Raw genomic sequence first — 18,633 nt, forward strand, 5'->3', positions numbered from 1 at the left:
ACATTGAAATAATGAGAAATGTCAGACAAAATTATTACAGCCAAAATATAGTCAAGTTTAACATTAACGTCAAAATTATGACATTAAATTATAACTTAAAAGTGACAACTGTATATAAATCTAAATTATAAACTAAAACGCCAAAATTCTGACTTTGTGTCAAAATAATGACGTGATAAAGTCATTTTATGTACAGCGGCGGTTCTAGGAATTGATCCATTAGGGATTTTTTCATAGTAACATTCACACCTCTTGTAAACGACACAGGATTTGTTTTCCTTTTCACATGAACATTAGTTTAATAAAGGGTCCCTAAAATGTTTTCAAATGACAAAAACGAAACAACATCCAACAGTTCTTTTATTAAGGAAATAATACAAACAGGACAAATACATGTTATAGGATCTCTTATTTACATCCAAAGGTAAACAGCTTACATACCATATACATTCAGCTACATTGGATTTTGGCGGATATGACTTTGCAGGACTACTATTTGATGAGAAATGCAAAATACGGTGCCTTTGTGAAATAAATCACCTGGATTTGAAACAGACTTAAGTGGTAAACTCAACAAATAGTGATTTAAAAATGAGTTACGTGCAGCAACATCCGGTTTGGCCACAGGGGGGCTACAAAGCGCTTTCACAACAACTACTCTGTGTTGACAGACTCCCGCCTGAGAAAACATGTCGTGTTTTTTTACCTTACATGAGGAACTACTGTCGTAACAGACCACACACAAAGCTTTCTGTGTGTTTGTGGTCAAATTTAACCACCTGATACAGACGTTCACAGGAAAAATGTATTCCGTTCATTTCTAATCAACTAATGTGTTTCTCAAGCAACAATATAGAAGTCATGAATCTGCTGAATCTACAGAAAACAATACGTTGTTAAATAAACATTACTTATTTGATGTATTAGTTAAAACAGAATCATCTCTGCATGTTCTTCTAACACGATGACATTTTCAGATTCACTTAACCAAACAAATCCGTAATCCAGGCTAACCTCTGACTAAGGCATTATTTCCAAGGCAAAAGAAACTCCTGGAATGTGAATTGAACAGACTGCGAGCGTTTGATGGTGATGGTGATGTTTCAGTTTTCAGTTTCGGAGGAGTCGCTGGCATCTGTTAGACGCGTTTGCTTCTTGCGGACGTTCCAGTGCAAACACTGAGCCAGACTGTCAAACCAGTCGTAAACCAGATCGTGACAGCAGATGGAGGGCACTGGAAAGCAGGAGGTCGTGATCTTAATACTGTGAAAGAAAAACAAACCATGACAATGAAGAGATTCCACGGAGAGTTACAACTCGTTCACACTAAAAATGATAATCATAATAATTATAAAGACAGAGCTAGAAAGTCCCATTTAAAGGGATTAAAACAATCGACCACTCAAAACAGATCAATATTACGAGGAAAATATGGAATTGAATGTTGCTCATATCCCTACTGAAAAATCGAGCTTAAACCAGCCTAGGCTGATTTTAGCTGGTTGACCAGCCTGGTTTTAGAGGGGTTTTGGCCACTTTCAGGCTGGTTTCCAGCCATTTCCAGCCTGGTCTTAGCTGGTCAGGCTGGAAAATGACCAGCTAAAACCAGCTTGACCACCTTGCCAGGCTGGAAGGCCAGCCAAAACCAGCTATGTCCAGCTTAAACCAGGCTGGTCAAGCTGTTTTTAACTGGTCATTTTCCAGCCTGACCAGCTAAAACCAGGCTGGAAACCAGCCTGAAAGTGGCCAAAACCCCTCTGAAACCAGGCTGGTCGACCAGCTAAAACCAGCCAACCAGCCTAGGCTGGTTTAAGCTGGATTTTTCAGCAGGGATTGGAAATGACTGGGAAACTATCATTTCTCCCTAATGTAACACATCTGACATTTTGCCACACATTTCACTATAAAATAGAGGATTTGAAAGCAGATTTCAAGAGTATCAAAGCTCAGTGGAGAAACAACCGTCCACTCTATTCATCAACTGAACACGGCACAGAGTAAAGACTGATTCATGGCATGTACAAACTTGTTTCAACATGAAAGGGTCTATTCAGCATCATCGAGTTCAGTCCTATCCAGTCCTATTTCGTTGAAAACAGGTTTTTCCCGACATTAAGGCTCACTGAATGGAGTTTGTTTGTTAGCTGCTCTGATTGCTCTGATCTGCTTTTAAGATGAACGGTTTATAGATCTAAAATAAGCCTCTAGTTAAAGAAGTTTGTCAAATGACAACATAAATGCTGAGTGACTGTTTTAAAGTGCACCTGAAATCAAAACTAACCATATTGTTTTTGTTGGCTCACTGTTAGTTTTATGGTGAACATTTCATCATTAAGAAAAATAAATACAAAACTGCCCTGGAAAAAACTGAAAGTGTGCTTTCTCTTTGTTTCCAGTTTAATTCTCAGATTACCAGTGTCTGAGGTGCTAACAGTTGGAGGGGCGTGGTTAAGTATGTTGGCCACGCCTCTCCAACTGTCAGTTTCGACAACAAAGAAAAATAGTGAGGAGGAAGCGTCTGTTAGGTTGTAAAAACTCTCCAAAACCCTGACCGTAATCTTTCTGAATAAAATGTCTACTTTACTACATCCAATCAGGTCAAAGTATAAAAAAACAAGCCACGCCCACTGTTGTGTCATTTAATGTTCCATTTCTCTAGGAACTACGTCATGTAGACTTTAAGGGATGACGGTGCTTGAAGAATATACTAGGAGTTTCTACAACTCTTTGCTTCATCTCTTTGTATTAATATGATTTGAGATTTTGTAAATACGGTTTAACCTAAAATGTCTGAACTTTAAAAAGTATCCAGGCTTTAAAACATCTGTACAGTACAATCTTTACGTGAGAAAAAGTTTGGTTTTGTCCATGCAAAGTTATCTCAGAATCAAGTTGGAGAGATCATAGATTGCAAATATACAGTGGTCCCCTGCCATAACGTTCACTTTTCGCGGTTTCACAGTTTCATGGATTTTTTTCTTACAGTGCATTGTGTTCTGCATCCTGATGTAGACCACTGTCAATCAATCTCCGCTGTGCCATGTCTCCTGTATAGTACAGAATGTGTTCAGTCTGCCAAATTTACATGAATCTTTGATCGCTAGAGGTGTGACTCTGAAGCGCTGTGCTGTGTGTTTGCAAGTTTTCTCCAAAACAAATCTCACAATGTTGACGAAACGTTCTGGCAGCACCCAAAAGGCAGAGGAAGATGCTAAACATCACACGAAAAATGGATTCATCTGATTGGATATCATGTGATCACTAATGCGGGACCAGCTGTGGTCAATCATAAGCATGTGGTCCTCTTGAAATTAGTTTATAAATAAACGTCACCAAGTCATAGTGCTAGAATGGAAAGTAGTTTGTATTTTTGGTGTTGTACAAATCTTTCAATTTAAAATAGTTTTTTAACGTGGGCGGGGCCACCTAAAAATTATAGCACTTTATAATAAATACCATAGTGTTTTTGAACCATACTATAGTAAAATGCATTATACTGTATATATTAAAGAGTTTTCAACACTTTAATGAATGCTACTGCATACTGTAGTATTAACTATAGTGAACTGATGAACTGTAATAAATACTGTAGCATACTTTAGTTTTTACTACAGTAAACTGTGGTGTATTGTAGTATAATATACTGTATATATTTGTAGAAGAATTTGTACATTACTGAGTTGTTTATATTTCCACATTTGTTGCATTACAACAACAACAACAACAACTACAATTACACGACAGAGTAATTCAAGAGCTTTCTATATTACGGCTAAAAAACAACTTTATATTCTCACTCTCTTACTTTCCTTTGGCTTAGTCTTTGATTTATCAGGGGTCACCACAACAGACTGAACCGCCAATTACTCTGGTATATGTTTTATTAATGGGTGCCCTACCTAATGCAACCCTGTACTGAAAGTACAACCCTCAGTGCAAGGAAACACTCACACATTCCCCTATTCAAACACTAGAATCAATTGAGTTTCTCCAATTTACTTATACCACGTCTTTGGACTGTGGTGGAAACGCACGCAAACACAGGCAGGAAATGCAAACTCCACACAGAAAGAACTCCTGGACTCAAACCACCGGCTCTCTTGCTGTGATGGCACCATGCTAACCACTTAGCCACAGTGTCACCCTAGAATTATAGTATTTATTATAAATGACCATAGTATTTGTTGATATAAGTGAGAATGAGGAAATAAAACAAAGGATGAGAACAATGCACTGTTTGATGCATCAATTTGCCACAGGCCAGTGTTTAGTATGAAAGTGTTTAGACTCACATTGTGTTGTATGATATGACCTTATCATATGAAAAAGATCACATATTGCCCCTTTAAAAAAAAAATCGATAATCAAAATGATAATTTAAAATCCAGAAATCTATTTTCTAAGCTGATAGGTCTAGAAACTATACTCTCATTCAGGCATAATGATCAAGGGAATTTGCTGCTGTAACATGGCTGCAGCAGGCACAATAATATTAAGCAGCATCAGAAAATAGTCCCCAGCTAGATGCTGCATAATATCATTGCGAAAGCTTTGCTAAAAGTGCTCCTGTCAGACCAGTAGTAAAATTAGCTCTATTTTCAAAAAAGGTGAAGTGTTCCTTTGACAAAAAATGCAAACAGCATCTGAACTGCTCAAAGGCGAAGTGATAATATCCACTGACACTGTTAATGCCCATTTCCATAACTGTAATACAGCTGTCATTGTATCACTGGATTATGGTAAATGCTGTTTGCTTATGGGCTTATAAAAAAACAAAACAAAGTGTCACCTGTCCCCATGCTGGATCTCCTGCCTCTTTCTGCCATCGAACGATACCCAGGCTGTGTTGCGAGCATCAGGTGATAGCGTAATCTGCAGAATAAATGCATTTAGACTCATTTGAGAAGCTATTAAAATCACATGTTTACAAATAACTTCACTGAAATAGTTTATACTTTAAACTGAATATTTTTAAACTTTATACTGTGATTTATACTTTAATGCTGCTCTCACCATGAGCTCCACGCCAGCGGGCACCACGATGGGTCTAAAAGAGAGCGAGTGAGGGCAGATGGGGGTGACCATGATGGCAGGGACGTTGGGATGGATCATGGAGGCACCAGCTGCAGCAGCGTACGCCGTGCTGCCCGTGGGAGTGGAAACTATTACACCTGCACAGAAACAAGCCACATATTTACATTTATTTTCATGTCAGCTGGACGCTCATGTCAAGGCAAATGAGAAACACCATGATGTATCGAGACATCTGTTTAGACTAGAAGAAATAAAAACAACAACAACAGTCAGGCTATAATGCAGTCAGTCTGAATTTACACATTTCTCAGCTGTATAATGCAATTTCAAAGCTACACTATCATTGACAATCTTGAGTCTCTTATGTTCAACAAGGCTGGATTTATACACAAGAAAAAAATATCAAATGTATATTGAAATTAAAAGCATTTATTTTAATTTGTAATAATATTAGAGGTGGATCGATGTTTTTTTAAGACAGGAATAGGTGTTGTGGAATGGTTTTAGGACAACTTTGATTAAGGTTTTGATCTACTTAAAATATAAAAAATATTTATCTATTAATTTCGTTGACTATTAGAAACAATGTTAAAAATATTATAATTGTTTTTATTTATTGATTGATAAAAGGTTAATAAGAGCTTTTATTCAAACCTTTCTTTTAATAGAATACAGCCTTTAATAATAAAGAATAAAAAAATAAACTATGCAATAAGATCGCGATTATTGAGCAGCTTTTGTTTCATGGGAGACCACATGGGAAAGCCAGGTTGCTGCCAGAAGTGAGGTTAGTCACCCCAGCCGTATATTGATGGGGACTCTATACTAGAGCTGCACGATTTATCGAAAAAAGAGCAAGTCCACCATTCAAAGTCTTTAAAAAATGATCATTTTAACCAAAAGTAGACCTACACATAATATTATTTAGCCAGAATTGTGCAGCTCTACTCCATACTGCTCAGTGAGGGCAATCTTTCCGATGAGATATTAAGCCAAGGTTCTGACCCTCTGGATTTTTTTTACCTAACTCCTTTTTTTTGGAATTTGTAGATATAAACTCAAATTCTTAATAAAATAAATAAATCTTAGAGCTTGGAAGCACTATTGCAAGAACCGCAAGTTAGAAAAGCTGCGGCTGGGAGTTTGGGTAGCTAAATTGCAGTTAAATTTTATTAATTTAATTACACGAATTAAAGCACTTTAATTAGTTTTAATTAATTTTATTTTATTAATTTTTCTTTTGGTTTGTCAAAGAAATAATATTTTTAGAACAAGCTTCCAAAGGCTTGTGATAACAATGTTGATGATATAAAAGTGCTCTCAGAAACACTGTTTCTGAAGAAGGATGGTTTGATTGGGCCAATCAGTTTGAGCTAACCATCTCCTTGTACAGAGGTAATGAGGCGTCCATCCAGGTAAAGGTCAACATTAGACAGATATGACGAAGGTCCTCTGTCCACAACCACCTCATTAAGCACCTTTATAAAACACAGAGAACACTCATATTTAATATACAGTATGATGAACAAATATATTTAACAAACACGCATTTCTAGACATCTACATAAACACACACATTTACATTTTCCTTATTTATTTTTACTTGAGTCTTTACAATTTAATACATTTCAAAAACATTTATTCTGTGCTGCAAAACTGAGTTTTCAGTCTCACAAGATTCTTCAGAAAGCATTTAGTGCACAAAACAAATATATTTCTCATAAAATATTATAGGCAACACTTTAGAATAATGGTCCATTAGTTTATGCATTTACTAACATTAACATTAATGCACTGTGAGGTAACATGAACTTTAACTTAAATAACATTAACAAAGATGAATAAATACCATAATAAATCTATTACTAATTGTTTGTTCATGTTAGTAAATACATTAACTAGTGGAGCATTATTTTAAAGTGTTACCATATTATATAAAATGGCAGCAAATAAACAGTTCATTAGCTAGTCTTAATACCTCCTCTTCAGTTTGTTGCAGGGTTCATACACATTTTTACAACTAAAATTGCAAGACTTTTCCAAAACTTTCAAGTACATTTTTCATGACGTAATGCTCCATGTAATGTCCACATATACATGATAAATAATAAAATAAAAAAAAACAATGATGGTCAAATTTTTTACAGCAAATCACAGAACACACAACAATCTATTTTGTTTATAATTGTTTGTATATCTATGTAAATTTGATTTTGATAATGCTTACACAGCACTAATAATGTGAGAGCAAGTTTTTGGTCAAGGATCTATATTCAAGTTAGGGCTGCACAACATATCGCTTCAACATCGATATCGCAATGTGTGCATCCGCAATAGTCACATCGCAAGATATGCAATGTTGGGATTATAGTTTAATATAGAGTTTAATCATAATGGAGTAAAAGTTTATCATCTGCATATATTTTTAAAGAGATAGTTCACCCAAAAATTTCTTACCATTTTCATTACACCCTTCACTTGTTTCAAACATTTGAGTTTTCTTTTTTTTTTTTTTTAATGAACACAAAAAGAATTTAATAACTCCTATAGTATTGAAACAAGTGAAGGGTGAGTAAACAGTGACAACATTTTAATCTTACTCTAAACTGTTCCTTTGAGGCCTGTGACTGTGAACATTTCAGAGTTCAAAACATCTGGCCACAAGTAATTCTTTGTAACTTTAATAAAGATTAAATAATATATAATGAAGACTATGCAGTGTTGAGCCTTCAATATCTGTACCTGAATAGTGAATACATGAAAACTTTTACCTTTAATATATTTTATTTCTATATGCTTGTAATTTATTTGTTATACATTATTCGAGATTCACTCCACTACAAAATCCCCCCAATCAATCCAAATAAACCTGTTAAATCAACTGGTGAAATTATATTTACATCACAATATATATCACAGAAATACAAAATACTGTAATGTCAGATTTTGTCAATATCGTGCAGCCCTAATTCAAGTATACAGATATTTGTTCAACTGATTTCCATGACTTTTCCAAAACTTTGTGGGTTTTTCTGTTTTTCCAAAACTTTTCCAAGCCTGGAAAATGCCATGTCAAAATCCCATGACTTTTCCAGGTTTTCCATGACCGTATGAACCCTGTTGTTGTGACTGGTACAGATTATAGCATCAGATGCTTTCCCAACTTATTGATTGGTGGATTATTATTAAAGTTTAAATCTGCAGGTGTTTGCTTCAAACAGGTCTGTTTGCCACAACAAGCTAGCAAAAAAAGACATTTGCAAGTTGCTGATTTGTATTTGTTTATTATGTACATTATGAATACCTGTAGCTGTAGAGTTATTTTGCCTGCCTCACTGTTTATATGGTTGTGAGAAACTACTCCATTCTCCGGCGTACTGAAGAGCTGCTCGTGTCTCTGGAACATGCCTTTCACCACTTTAACCTTTAGACGACTGCGCAGGATGATGGCAGCATTACCTACACGAGCCAGACACAAACACTCAAAAACTACATCTCTACTACAACACAATACAGAATAGACCAACAGAGCTTTAGGTTTTTATGTGTAAAACATAATCAACCATTACTCTACCATGTGTATGTGCAAAAGACTACTTTATTTTAAAGTGCTACAAGACAATGTTAGCAAAAACTGCAGCATTGTTTTCTATTCTCAGCCTTGACATTATATACTGTAGCATGTCAAGCTACCATGCGTGATTTAGACCTACTTTTTCTAATTTCAGATCACTTGTACATTATCTATGTTTTATCTGTTTTACATTAATACAGCTCTGATCATGGAATTTCCATCCTCCAGTAGTTAATTGTGTTAAATACAGCCCTTTTTGTCACTGTTTGATGGCTTAAATCACTTCAGAGTCACTTGGTGTTCTTGTTAGGTTCAGAAAAAAGGTCTGAAGAAAATTATTTCTTGGAAAACGAGGCCTGATGGGGTTGTTGACAACCCAGTGTGATACGCTTAGTGTGCTTAAAGGTTTAGTTCACCCAAAAATGAAAATTCTGTTATTAATTAATCTCGTTCCAATCCCCTGAGACCTTCGCTTATTTCTCAGAATAAATTAAGATGTATTAGATAAAATACATGAGTTCCCTCATACAAAGCAACAGTCACTGGGCATTTAAAATAAACTTATAGTCCAGAAACGGAGCTAAAACATTGTCAAAATGTTCCATGTGAGTTCAGTGGTTCAACTATAATCATACAAAGCTCCAAGAACTTTTGTGTGCTAAAAACTATATAAACGATTTTGTTTTTGACAGTATTTTTGGTTCCTTTTACTTACTTTGAATGTCTCGAGACTGCCGCTGTCTATGGAGGGCAAAGGCTCTAGGCTTTCATCTAAAATATCTTAATTTTGGTTTTTAATATGAACAAAGGTCTCAGAGGGGTTGGAAAAACATGAGGGTGAGAAATTAATAACAGAATTCAGATTATCGGGTGAACTAATCCTAAAATGTATCTGTGCTTCTTATTCTAAATCAAACACTGGCAGATGTAACGCAATGAATCATCCAGTGGCTAACACTAGCCATTATTTAGTCACTCTGATGAGAACTGTGATCACATAGTGATTAACTCCAATTGTAGATGGTTGAAAAACTTCAATCATTTTACCTTCAAACACTTTATCCACCTCGGTTTTAAAAGACTCAAACTTGAATGGAGTGAGAAATCCTAAGGATCCCAGATGGAACGCCATGACGGGAGGAACGCTGCCCTTAAACAATTGAGACAAAACACCAGGGATGTTGAAAACACATTTGATGCTTAAATCGCTCTCTGAATAACTAGTTTTTGCATATCCAAATTCTCTCAGGAAGGCAGCGAACATATTCAGGAAAGCAGCTGAGAATGACCTAGCAAGAACAAACAAATAAGATGAGGTGAGAAAAATACCTGGAAAAGAGATGATGCATACAGAAGAGTGCCATCTCCACCCAAACAGATAATCAAATCGATGCAGTCCGAGATGTCATCATAACCTGTACAAGGCAAACACAATGACAGATCACTCATTTGCCTAATGCATCCAATCTTTTATTGGTTAATGATGTGCTATGGTTATGCAAAATAAGTTCCCAACACCATAAGGTTACAGTACCTTCCCTGAATGTGCACAGCTGATTGCAGATGGCTGAAAATGACTCATCACTCATGAGAGAGCCGTCGTCCACAACTTTCTTCTCCACATAAACCATGAGATGTTTCTCCTGATGGTGAAATGATTTGGATAAAATTTGTATAAGCAAATTTAACAATGAATCTAATAACACAAGGAAAGAAATGTACGATAATGCCAGTAAATCGAATAATCGTGTTGCTTCTGGTGCGGCTTATGAGTAACCAACCTCCACGAGGAACCTGCAAAGCTCTTTGAACGGCTCCAGAAGGGTCTCATCTCTAATCTTTCTGATGACCAGAACGTTTAGCGGTGGTTTGCTCCAGGTGAGCCGCTGGCTAGCTGGATCCTGAATGTGCCTACGGGGAAAATCGACAGAGTAGGTAAACATTGTGTGTGTCACCACTGCACTGCAAAGAGTAAAACTGAATGCACTTTGTCCCTTTTTTTTTAACTCCTTGCGCAATTTACCGTCCTGATCAAATGCAAGCACTGTAATGTTGACTTGTTCTTTTGGTTTCTGACAATTTTAGGATTACATCATTTTTCAATACGGATTAATAAAAGTTTAAATAAAATGTGAACTCTGAACTCATGGCTGCACAATATTGAAAAAACCTGACATTACAATATTTCGTTTTTCTGATATATACATTTCAATATGAAAATAATTTCTCCACATGGCTTTAACAGCTCTGTTTGGAAAGAATTCATTCATTTAAATTGATTGGGATAATTCTGTAGGGGAGTTAATCGGGCATAAATATAATAAATTATAAGCATTTAAATGCAATAGAGCACAAACTTTTTCTTACGAAGGGCCAAAAACCAAACTTGATCGAGGTTAGTGGGCTAAAGTTAAATAAAGTTACCATGGCTAATTTCCTCATTTATTTAATAATATTTAAAAATGACTATAAAACTTGGCTTTATATTAACTAATAAAGTATTTTTTTTACATTTTATAATCAACTTATTACAGTTAAAACAAAGTTATTATACAATATGCAGACTGTCTTAAGAATTACACTAGTTTTTGTCTTGATTTGCTCGCTTATGTCTTCTGCATAGTCCTCTATACGACGAGAGACAGTATTTACATTAAAAAAAATTAAAACAGTAATAAAACACACAAAAAAGGTGATGACTATCACTGATCTCTGTGTTAAAGGAATTCGGCCTAACCCTCTCCATCATTCTCTCTCCTCTCAGATGGGATTGTGGGTAAAATCAAAGGTTACAATGGGTCAACTTTGTCCCACCGGCCCTAGTTTGAGCACCTTTGCAATAGAGAAAATAAAAAAATGAAATAAACAGTGCTTTATGGTAAGGCTTGAAAAAAATTTTCTTTGGAAAAATATTGTAAAAATCTAATCTAAAATCTAATTATTTTTAATCTGCTATATATATATTGTGATATATATAGCAATTTAAAATTTATCATTTTAGATTGATTGGGATGATTCTGTACACAGGGTTTCTGCGGGTTTCATCAAGTCAAATTTAAGACTTTTTAAGACCCTTTTAAGACCATTATGAATGAAATTTTAGACTTATACAGGGCTAAATACTAATGATTATTTCTAATGCTTGCCACAAAAAAGTAATTATTTCATAGCGACATATTTTAATGTGTCAAAACAAGAAAACTCTAGTTGTATATATTATTTTCAACATAATATATATATTTTTTTTTAAATGACAAAAGTTAAACATTGTTAAAAATATATTTATTGTGGAGGCATTTACATTAATAATAAAAAAGAAAATTGTTGGCTTTTGGTCCAAATTGATTGAGTATAACTTTTCAACTTAATGCATCTCAGTTATACAACCTTAAGTCGTAAGCCTACTTATAAATATTACTCGCCCTTTTGTAAAACGCTTTGGTATGAATGGAAGATAACATAAAGGGATAAATTGCTCTGTTATTATCAGGAGAAACTGTAATTGTTTTTAGTTTTCTTTCCCTGATTTTATTAAGATGGATTGTTGGTGATTAGATGGATGTCGACCTGATTGGATAGCTTTACTTTGAGAAAGAGAAAATTAGGACCTGTTTAACATTATTTAAGTCATACAAGACAATATTTCAGTGAATTTAAGGCTTTTTGAGGCCTAAAATTTTTATTTTGAAATTTAAGACTTTAAGACCCCGCCGATACCCTGTGTATAGGAGTGCATAGAATATAATGAATTATCTACAAGTACAGACAAATTCAATAAAGAAAAATATAGAAATTAAATTGTTTTCCAAGGAGTCAGACTGTATTCAGGTATACACTCTTCGAATAATCAAACGTAAAATAATACTGCAAAGTCTTCATTCTATAAACAATTCAATAAAATTAATCGTTATTAATTTTTCAAAGCTACATTTTCTTACACCTGAATGCTTTTAAAACCCACACACAGTCAAAGACCTCAAAAAACACTTGTCCTTAACCATGTGACTCAACCACTATTGCCCATGATCACATTACAACATCGATGCTGACATTATACATATTATACATATATTATACATATTGTATACATATTGCCCTTCTTTATGGTTTTCCAGGGAGTCTTGCCATATTCAGGTACAGAAAATGAATAATCAAACCTAAAATAACATTGCATAGCCTTTATTGTACAAATAATCCAATTCTACAATCCTTTTGTAATTGTCATACAGTCCCAGGCCTTAAAACACATGCAAATGATAAACATTCACACTTTTAGGGTTCAAATCTGCAGTGACTCCACAAATCATGTTTTGAACTGTGGCCCCAGATCAATTATAATTCTAGCTCAACACTGAACATCCTGCGACTACTGTGGATGTGCACATTGCGATACAGATGCTGAAATCAATTAATGTGCAGCCCTAGTCTAAATGGTTAAATATTTTAAAATGCACATTTTTGTTTACCATAGCGAAGAATAGTCAAGTCAGACAGTGAAGTTTCAGAAAAGCAAAATTAAATGCAACTCTAAAATTAAATGTTACACAAAATCATCATCCATCTTCAAATAAAACATACAAGATACAACGAATCTAAACGGTACATCAGATATCAAGCCATAAAACCCCACATTACCCTCTGCATGTGGTTTGTCCTGGAGGGTGTAAAGCAGGCATAGTGTTTTAGCAAGGGGTGCTTTAGAAAGCTCCAGTAAAAGAGGTTATGACAAACACAGCAGTGCTTGAGTGTGCTCCACTTCAGCTCCATCCAACAAACTCCACTCAACCAATCAGAACCCAGTAAGCGCTTGTCCCAATCCCTTGCTTGGCTCATTGTTTAAACAGTAACAAATGTGATCTGACCCCTTACCTAAAACACGCTGGACTATGATTACTCACATGACTGAGGTTGGGTTGGGAAGAATGCACGCTTTGGGTCCAAAGTGGGTAGCAGGATATGGTCCATGTAGAAAGTGTCCTCGTCTGCAACAGCCAAGCACTCAAGTCACGTCACATTTTTGATTTAAAGTTAAACTGACGGTAATCAAATGGCATGTTTTGTACCTGCACCTATCCCATCTTTTCAGGCAACTTTCGGAAGTGTCTTCAGCTGATTCAGAGGCTTCTGATCCTTGCTGCTCGTGCAAACAATGCACACTTCCTCCTGACAGGTGTTCTGGGCAGTCCGGCCTCCGCAGAGACCTCTTCACCTCTTTCCGTTTCTTTGGAAGTTTTCCTTGCCGGTCCTGCTGCCTCTGTGGCCTTTTAGAAGAGCCACCCTCCTCCGCCATTCTGGAGGGCAGCCCGTCGTCCATGCCTTTAGTTCTTATAAGAAGAAAACAATTAATAACTTAGTCAACATCATTATAAGATAACTGGAAAAAAAAATACAAATGGGGTTGACAAAGAATTAACAAAAGCATTTTTAATACCCGATTTATCAATAAAAGTACTGTTACTGTACTTAACTGTACTGTACTTAATTATATTTGAACCAGAATAATTCATTCTTTCCTAGTAGTGCTACTCAAGCCATATGGTGAAATAGTTTTCACGTCACTTTTAAAAGTAAAGGTAGCCTAATACTGTGATTTCTTTTTCAAATATCATACAGCATTATTCTTTGGGAAACCCCAGGTGATCTTAATACACAACACCTGTATTCTCAGACTTTAGTATCTTGTTGATCAAAGTGGATATTTTATATGGCTTTTGTGAACCAAAAAATATAAAAATAATATTCAGCATATACAGTTAGTCAGAATTATTAGCCCCCCTTTGATTTTTTTTTTTCTTTTTTAAATATTTCCCAAATGATGTTAAACAGAGCAAGGAAATTTTCACTGTATTTCTGATAATATTTTTCTTCTGGAGAAGTCTTTTTTGTTTTATTTTGGCTAGAATAAAAGCAGTTTTTAAATTTTTATGAACCATTTTAAGGTCAAAATTATTAGCCCCTTTAAGCTATATTTTTTCAATAGTCTACAGAACAAAACCATCATTATACAGAGAGTTTTAATTTTATTGCCATTTCAGATTCTATGGCTATGTCATGGCAAAAAAAACAAACAAATCAAGTTTATCACATTTTATAAATACCACTTTTCTATAATTATAAAAAATATTATAATAATTAAAAGTCATCAACAGCAATAAATAATACACAAGGTAAAATATATAATAATAATAATAATGATAATATATAAGATAAAAATCTATAACAGTTTAAGGTTTCCTTTGACAAAAATTTTACAATTTTAGAAGGATTCACATTTACAAATATTTCATTTAAAAGTCTCTCCAGATAAAAATTGTTGTCTGATAATATTATAAATAGGGCATTCTACAAGTATATGTTTAACAGGTTGGTTTCTGTTGCAATATAGACATTTTGGTGGTTCTTCTCCTTTGAGTAAATGTTCATGATTGAATCTCGTGTGTCCAATGTGGCATCTTCTATAAACAATTTCATAATGTCTTGACTTAAAAAATAAATTAGATTTTCTGCCTATTTCTGGCTGAATTTCAAAAAGTGTATTTTCTGGGCACTGATCCCATTCTGTTGGCCATTTGTTGAGAATATAGCCTTTTATTAGTGGCTTTAGATCCAAAGGTGGGATTTTACACTCCTTTAGCTTTCCTGCTAGGGCTGTTTTGGCGGCTTTGTCAGCTTGTTCATTTACAAATAGTCCAGTATGTCATGGGATCCAGCAGAAGACTATATTATAAAACTTTCTCTGTAGTTTGTTCACTTTGATAAAAATGTCGAATATAATGGGATGCTCCAGTTTAAAAGAATTCAATGTCTGCAGACAATATTTTGAGTCAGAAAAAATAATAAAATAGTGTCCTTCAGCATTTTCAAAGTGTTCCAGAGCTAAAAAGAGAGCCTTTGCTTCAGCTGTAAAAATGGAGCTTTGATCTGGAATGCGAATGCCGTAGTGTGATTGATCCATTACAACTGCTGCAGAAACATGACTGTCCTTTTTTGATCCATCTGTGTATATAGGTTTATGAGTAGGATAAAAATGTCTTATGTCAGCAACTGCTTATTGATATGTATGTGGAAAAGTATCAGCCTTTTTAAGCTTGTTCAGATCCAGGTTTTCATGCAACTTATTTAACCTCCATGGTGGGACCAGACAAATGAGAATCTGCTGGATGGAATCAAGATTTATATTCAGGTTTTTTATGCATGTTCTGATCCGTACACCGAATGGTTGAATATAGCTGGGTCTTTCCACATACAAATCCAGATATTGAGGTTGGAAGATTGGTTTAAAAGCTGGGTTGTGTTGATTTATCTTTATTTTCAATGCATACTGGAGAGACAATTCCAAGTGTCTATTATGAAGAGGTGGTTCATTAGCTTCAGTGTATAGGATTTGAGAAGGTGAAGCTCTAAAAGCTCCAAGGGCTAGTCTAAGCCCTTGGTGGTGTACAGGATCCAGCATTTGTAAATAAGATTATCTAGGAGAGCTGTAAACTATGCTCCCAACTATGCTCCCATAGTCCAGTCGTGAGCGCACCAAAAGTCTATACAGCCTCATTAAAACAGTAGAATCTGCTCCCCATTCTGTTTTTGCAGGAACTTTAATGAGATCCAAGTTCTTCAAGCATTTGTTTTTAGAGCTTTTATATGTGGAATAAAGGTCATTTTACTATCGAAATGGAGTCCAAGGAATTTTGTTTCTTTAACAATCTAAAATGGGCTCTTCATCAAAAAGGAGTTCTGGATCATGGTGTAGAGATCGTAAAAGGCAGAAATGTACACATACAGTTTTGGTTATAGAAAATTTAAAACCATTTTCTGTAGACTAATTACTCACTTTGTTGATGCATAACTGTAGCTGTATCTTAATTATGTTCATATTTTCCCTCTGTAGCATATACAAATGTCATCCACATAAAGACTACACATCATGTTTCTTCCAATGACATCTGTGACACTATTAATTTTGATCATAAAAAGTGTAACTGAAAGGATGCTGCCTTGAGAAACTCCTTGCTGTTGTACTTGAGGGTCTGACATAGTGGTTCCTACTTGAACTCGGAAAGTTCTATTTGACAAAAACTTGAAATGAAGATGGGTAAATTTCCCGTGAATCCCATTTTATGTGAATCTATAAGAAATAAATTCAAATAAATCGGTTATTAGAAGTTATTAATTAAAACTATTATGTTTAGAAATTGGTTGGAAAAAAAAAAAAAAAATCGCAGTTAAACAGAAATTGGGGGAAAAAATAAACAGGGGGGCTAATAATTCTGACTTCAACTGTATGTTAATGCATATTTCACAGCTGATAAAAATAATTAAATGTTCAACTTCACTATTTTGGCAGCATATTATACATGCCTTTAGAATTTCACATTTCCTTTACAAATCATGTGATTAAAGGGAACTAACAGCATGAAAATTGTACATCATAGATGATATATAGTAAACTGCTCATTTAAAATGTGCACTAAAAGCTTAATGTTAGAAAACTATTCTGTAGAAAACTATTCTGTGGACAAATCTTAAGCGTCCGTGTTTTTATTATTTACTATTATTGTTTTGAATAATAGCTCGCACTATATGAGCTAGTAAAATACATATCCAAGTTAAGATGTTTCACACAGGCAAAGGCAGTATTTCGGGACTATTATATATTTTAAGGTGAATACAAACATTTCTAAACTACGAACAAAGACTTTGCAAGTCACAAAGTTAAATGATCCTAAGCACATTTGACACACTGTCATAAAAACACAAAGTAGCATGATTTTCCATCGATCAAAACTTCCGTAAGTTAGCCGCGCAGACAGCTAACTAAACGCTGTTTCCATCCGCTTACCAAACGACAGGAAACGCCGCGGAAATTCCCTTTTGGACAGCCTTTGGAAAAGGTAAATTTATTGGACCTCGCTGAATTATCTTGAAACCAACCCTATTTCTGCGGAACCAGTCTTTATACGGCTTAGCTAGCTAATAGTGGGTTGCCGACAGTGACATCACGAATGTCCTCGTGACGCGCGCTACTGCGCAGCTGCAGAATCTCTGTAGAACAGATGATATGAGAATGTTGTCTTTTACTCACTTTAAAATAGTAATAGGTCATTACCTGTGTAGGTAAAAAGAAACAAGAAATAGCAAAGCGAAAAGAACTGTTATGATGACTTTATTGATTTTACTGTCATTTGGGTGGTTTAATGACATTCATCCAGTTTTTCTTTTCTAGCCTCTGATATTTTTTCTCAAATTATTTTCAGAATCGTCTAAAGATCCATCTTTTAGTCAACACTTCTGTAACACTTTCTACTCTATCTTCTAACCTATCTTTAACCATATCATTTTCTAATCGGTGTTCTATTCTTGTAATAACATCTTTTCTACTTGTCATATAGGATAAAACATTAAATATTCCACAATATTTTAAGGCCCTTCTGTCTAACAATATCTTTTTAGAATAATTTAGAGCTTGGCATAACTAGAAAGAGATACATTTGGGATGATGCTATTTTAAATCATTTTGAGTATTATTTGGTTTTCTTCAGAATTTTAAGAACCCTGAAAACCTTATAATATATAAAGTGTATATATAAAGTGTGTGTGTGTGTGTATATATATATATATACATATATATATAAAATTATAATAGTATAATATAATATAATAATATAGTTTGATCAAATTAACACATTAGCTTTTATAGCCAAATTTATTTTAACATTAGATAGCCTACAGAAAACTGCATATGTGTATGGCACAAGCTTCTCAAAATGCCATTTTACTCTTAAGTGCTGAGAATTTTATAAAGTTTACTACTTTTTAAGTTTTTTTAATTTTTGTAAGCAGTTTGGACAGAACTGTCTGTATGTGCAATGTGTCCACTGTCATATTGGAGTGATATAAACCCAACAAGTCTCTTTTTTTACATTTCCTGACATTAAAATAGGACCCAAATCCCGGTGATTTTGAAGCCCACCGTAGCGTGATGTAGGAGTGCGGTGTTCTCCGCCCACTTAATTGATTGACCAATAACA

The 18,633-nt window shown here is 34.7% G+C and overlaps 1 protein-coding gene across 2 annotated transcripts; it reads right to left on the minus strand.

The window, feature by feature from the left end:
- Positions 1-342: 342 nt before the first annotated feature.
- nadkb (NAD kinase b) lies at positions 343-17,610 on the minus strand. 2 transcript variants are annotated; one of them, XM_056478483.1, is made up of 12 exons: positions 17,445-17,610; positions 13,672-13,932; positions 13,507-13,590; positions 10,390-10,519; positions 10,143-10,251; positions 9,938-10,023; positions 9,656-9,758; positions 8,339-8,493; positions 6,413-6,512; positions 5,014-5,171; positions 4,790-4,872; positions 343-1,263 (listed from the first exon to the last, which is right to left on the minus strand). In XM_056478483.1, exons 2-12 carry the CDS (start codon positions 13,920-13,922, stop codon positions 1,104-1,106), a joined length of 1,419 nt encoding a protein of 472 aa, XP_056334458.1. In that variant the 5' UTR covers positions 13,923-13,932; positions 17,445-17,610; the 3' UTR covers positions 343-1,103. The 2 variants fall into 2 exon arrangements, with proteins under 2 accessions (XP_056334458.1, XP_056334466.1); XM_056478491.1 differs by lacking the exons at positions 13,507-13,590; positions 13,672-13,932; positions 17,445-17,610 and adding an exon at positions 13,244-13,366.
- Between the last annotated feature and the right edge of the window lie 1,023 nt (positions 17,611-18,633).

The sequence above is a fragment of the Danio aesculapii genome, chromosome 2 (assembly GCF_903798145.1).
Source record: "Danio aesculapii chromosome 2, fDanAes4.1, whole genome shotgun sequence".
NCBI lineage: Eukaryota > Metazoa > Chordata > Actinopteri > Cypriniformes > Danionidae > Danio > Danio aesculapii.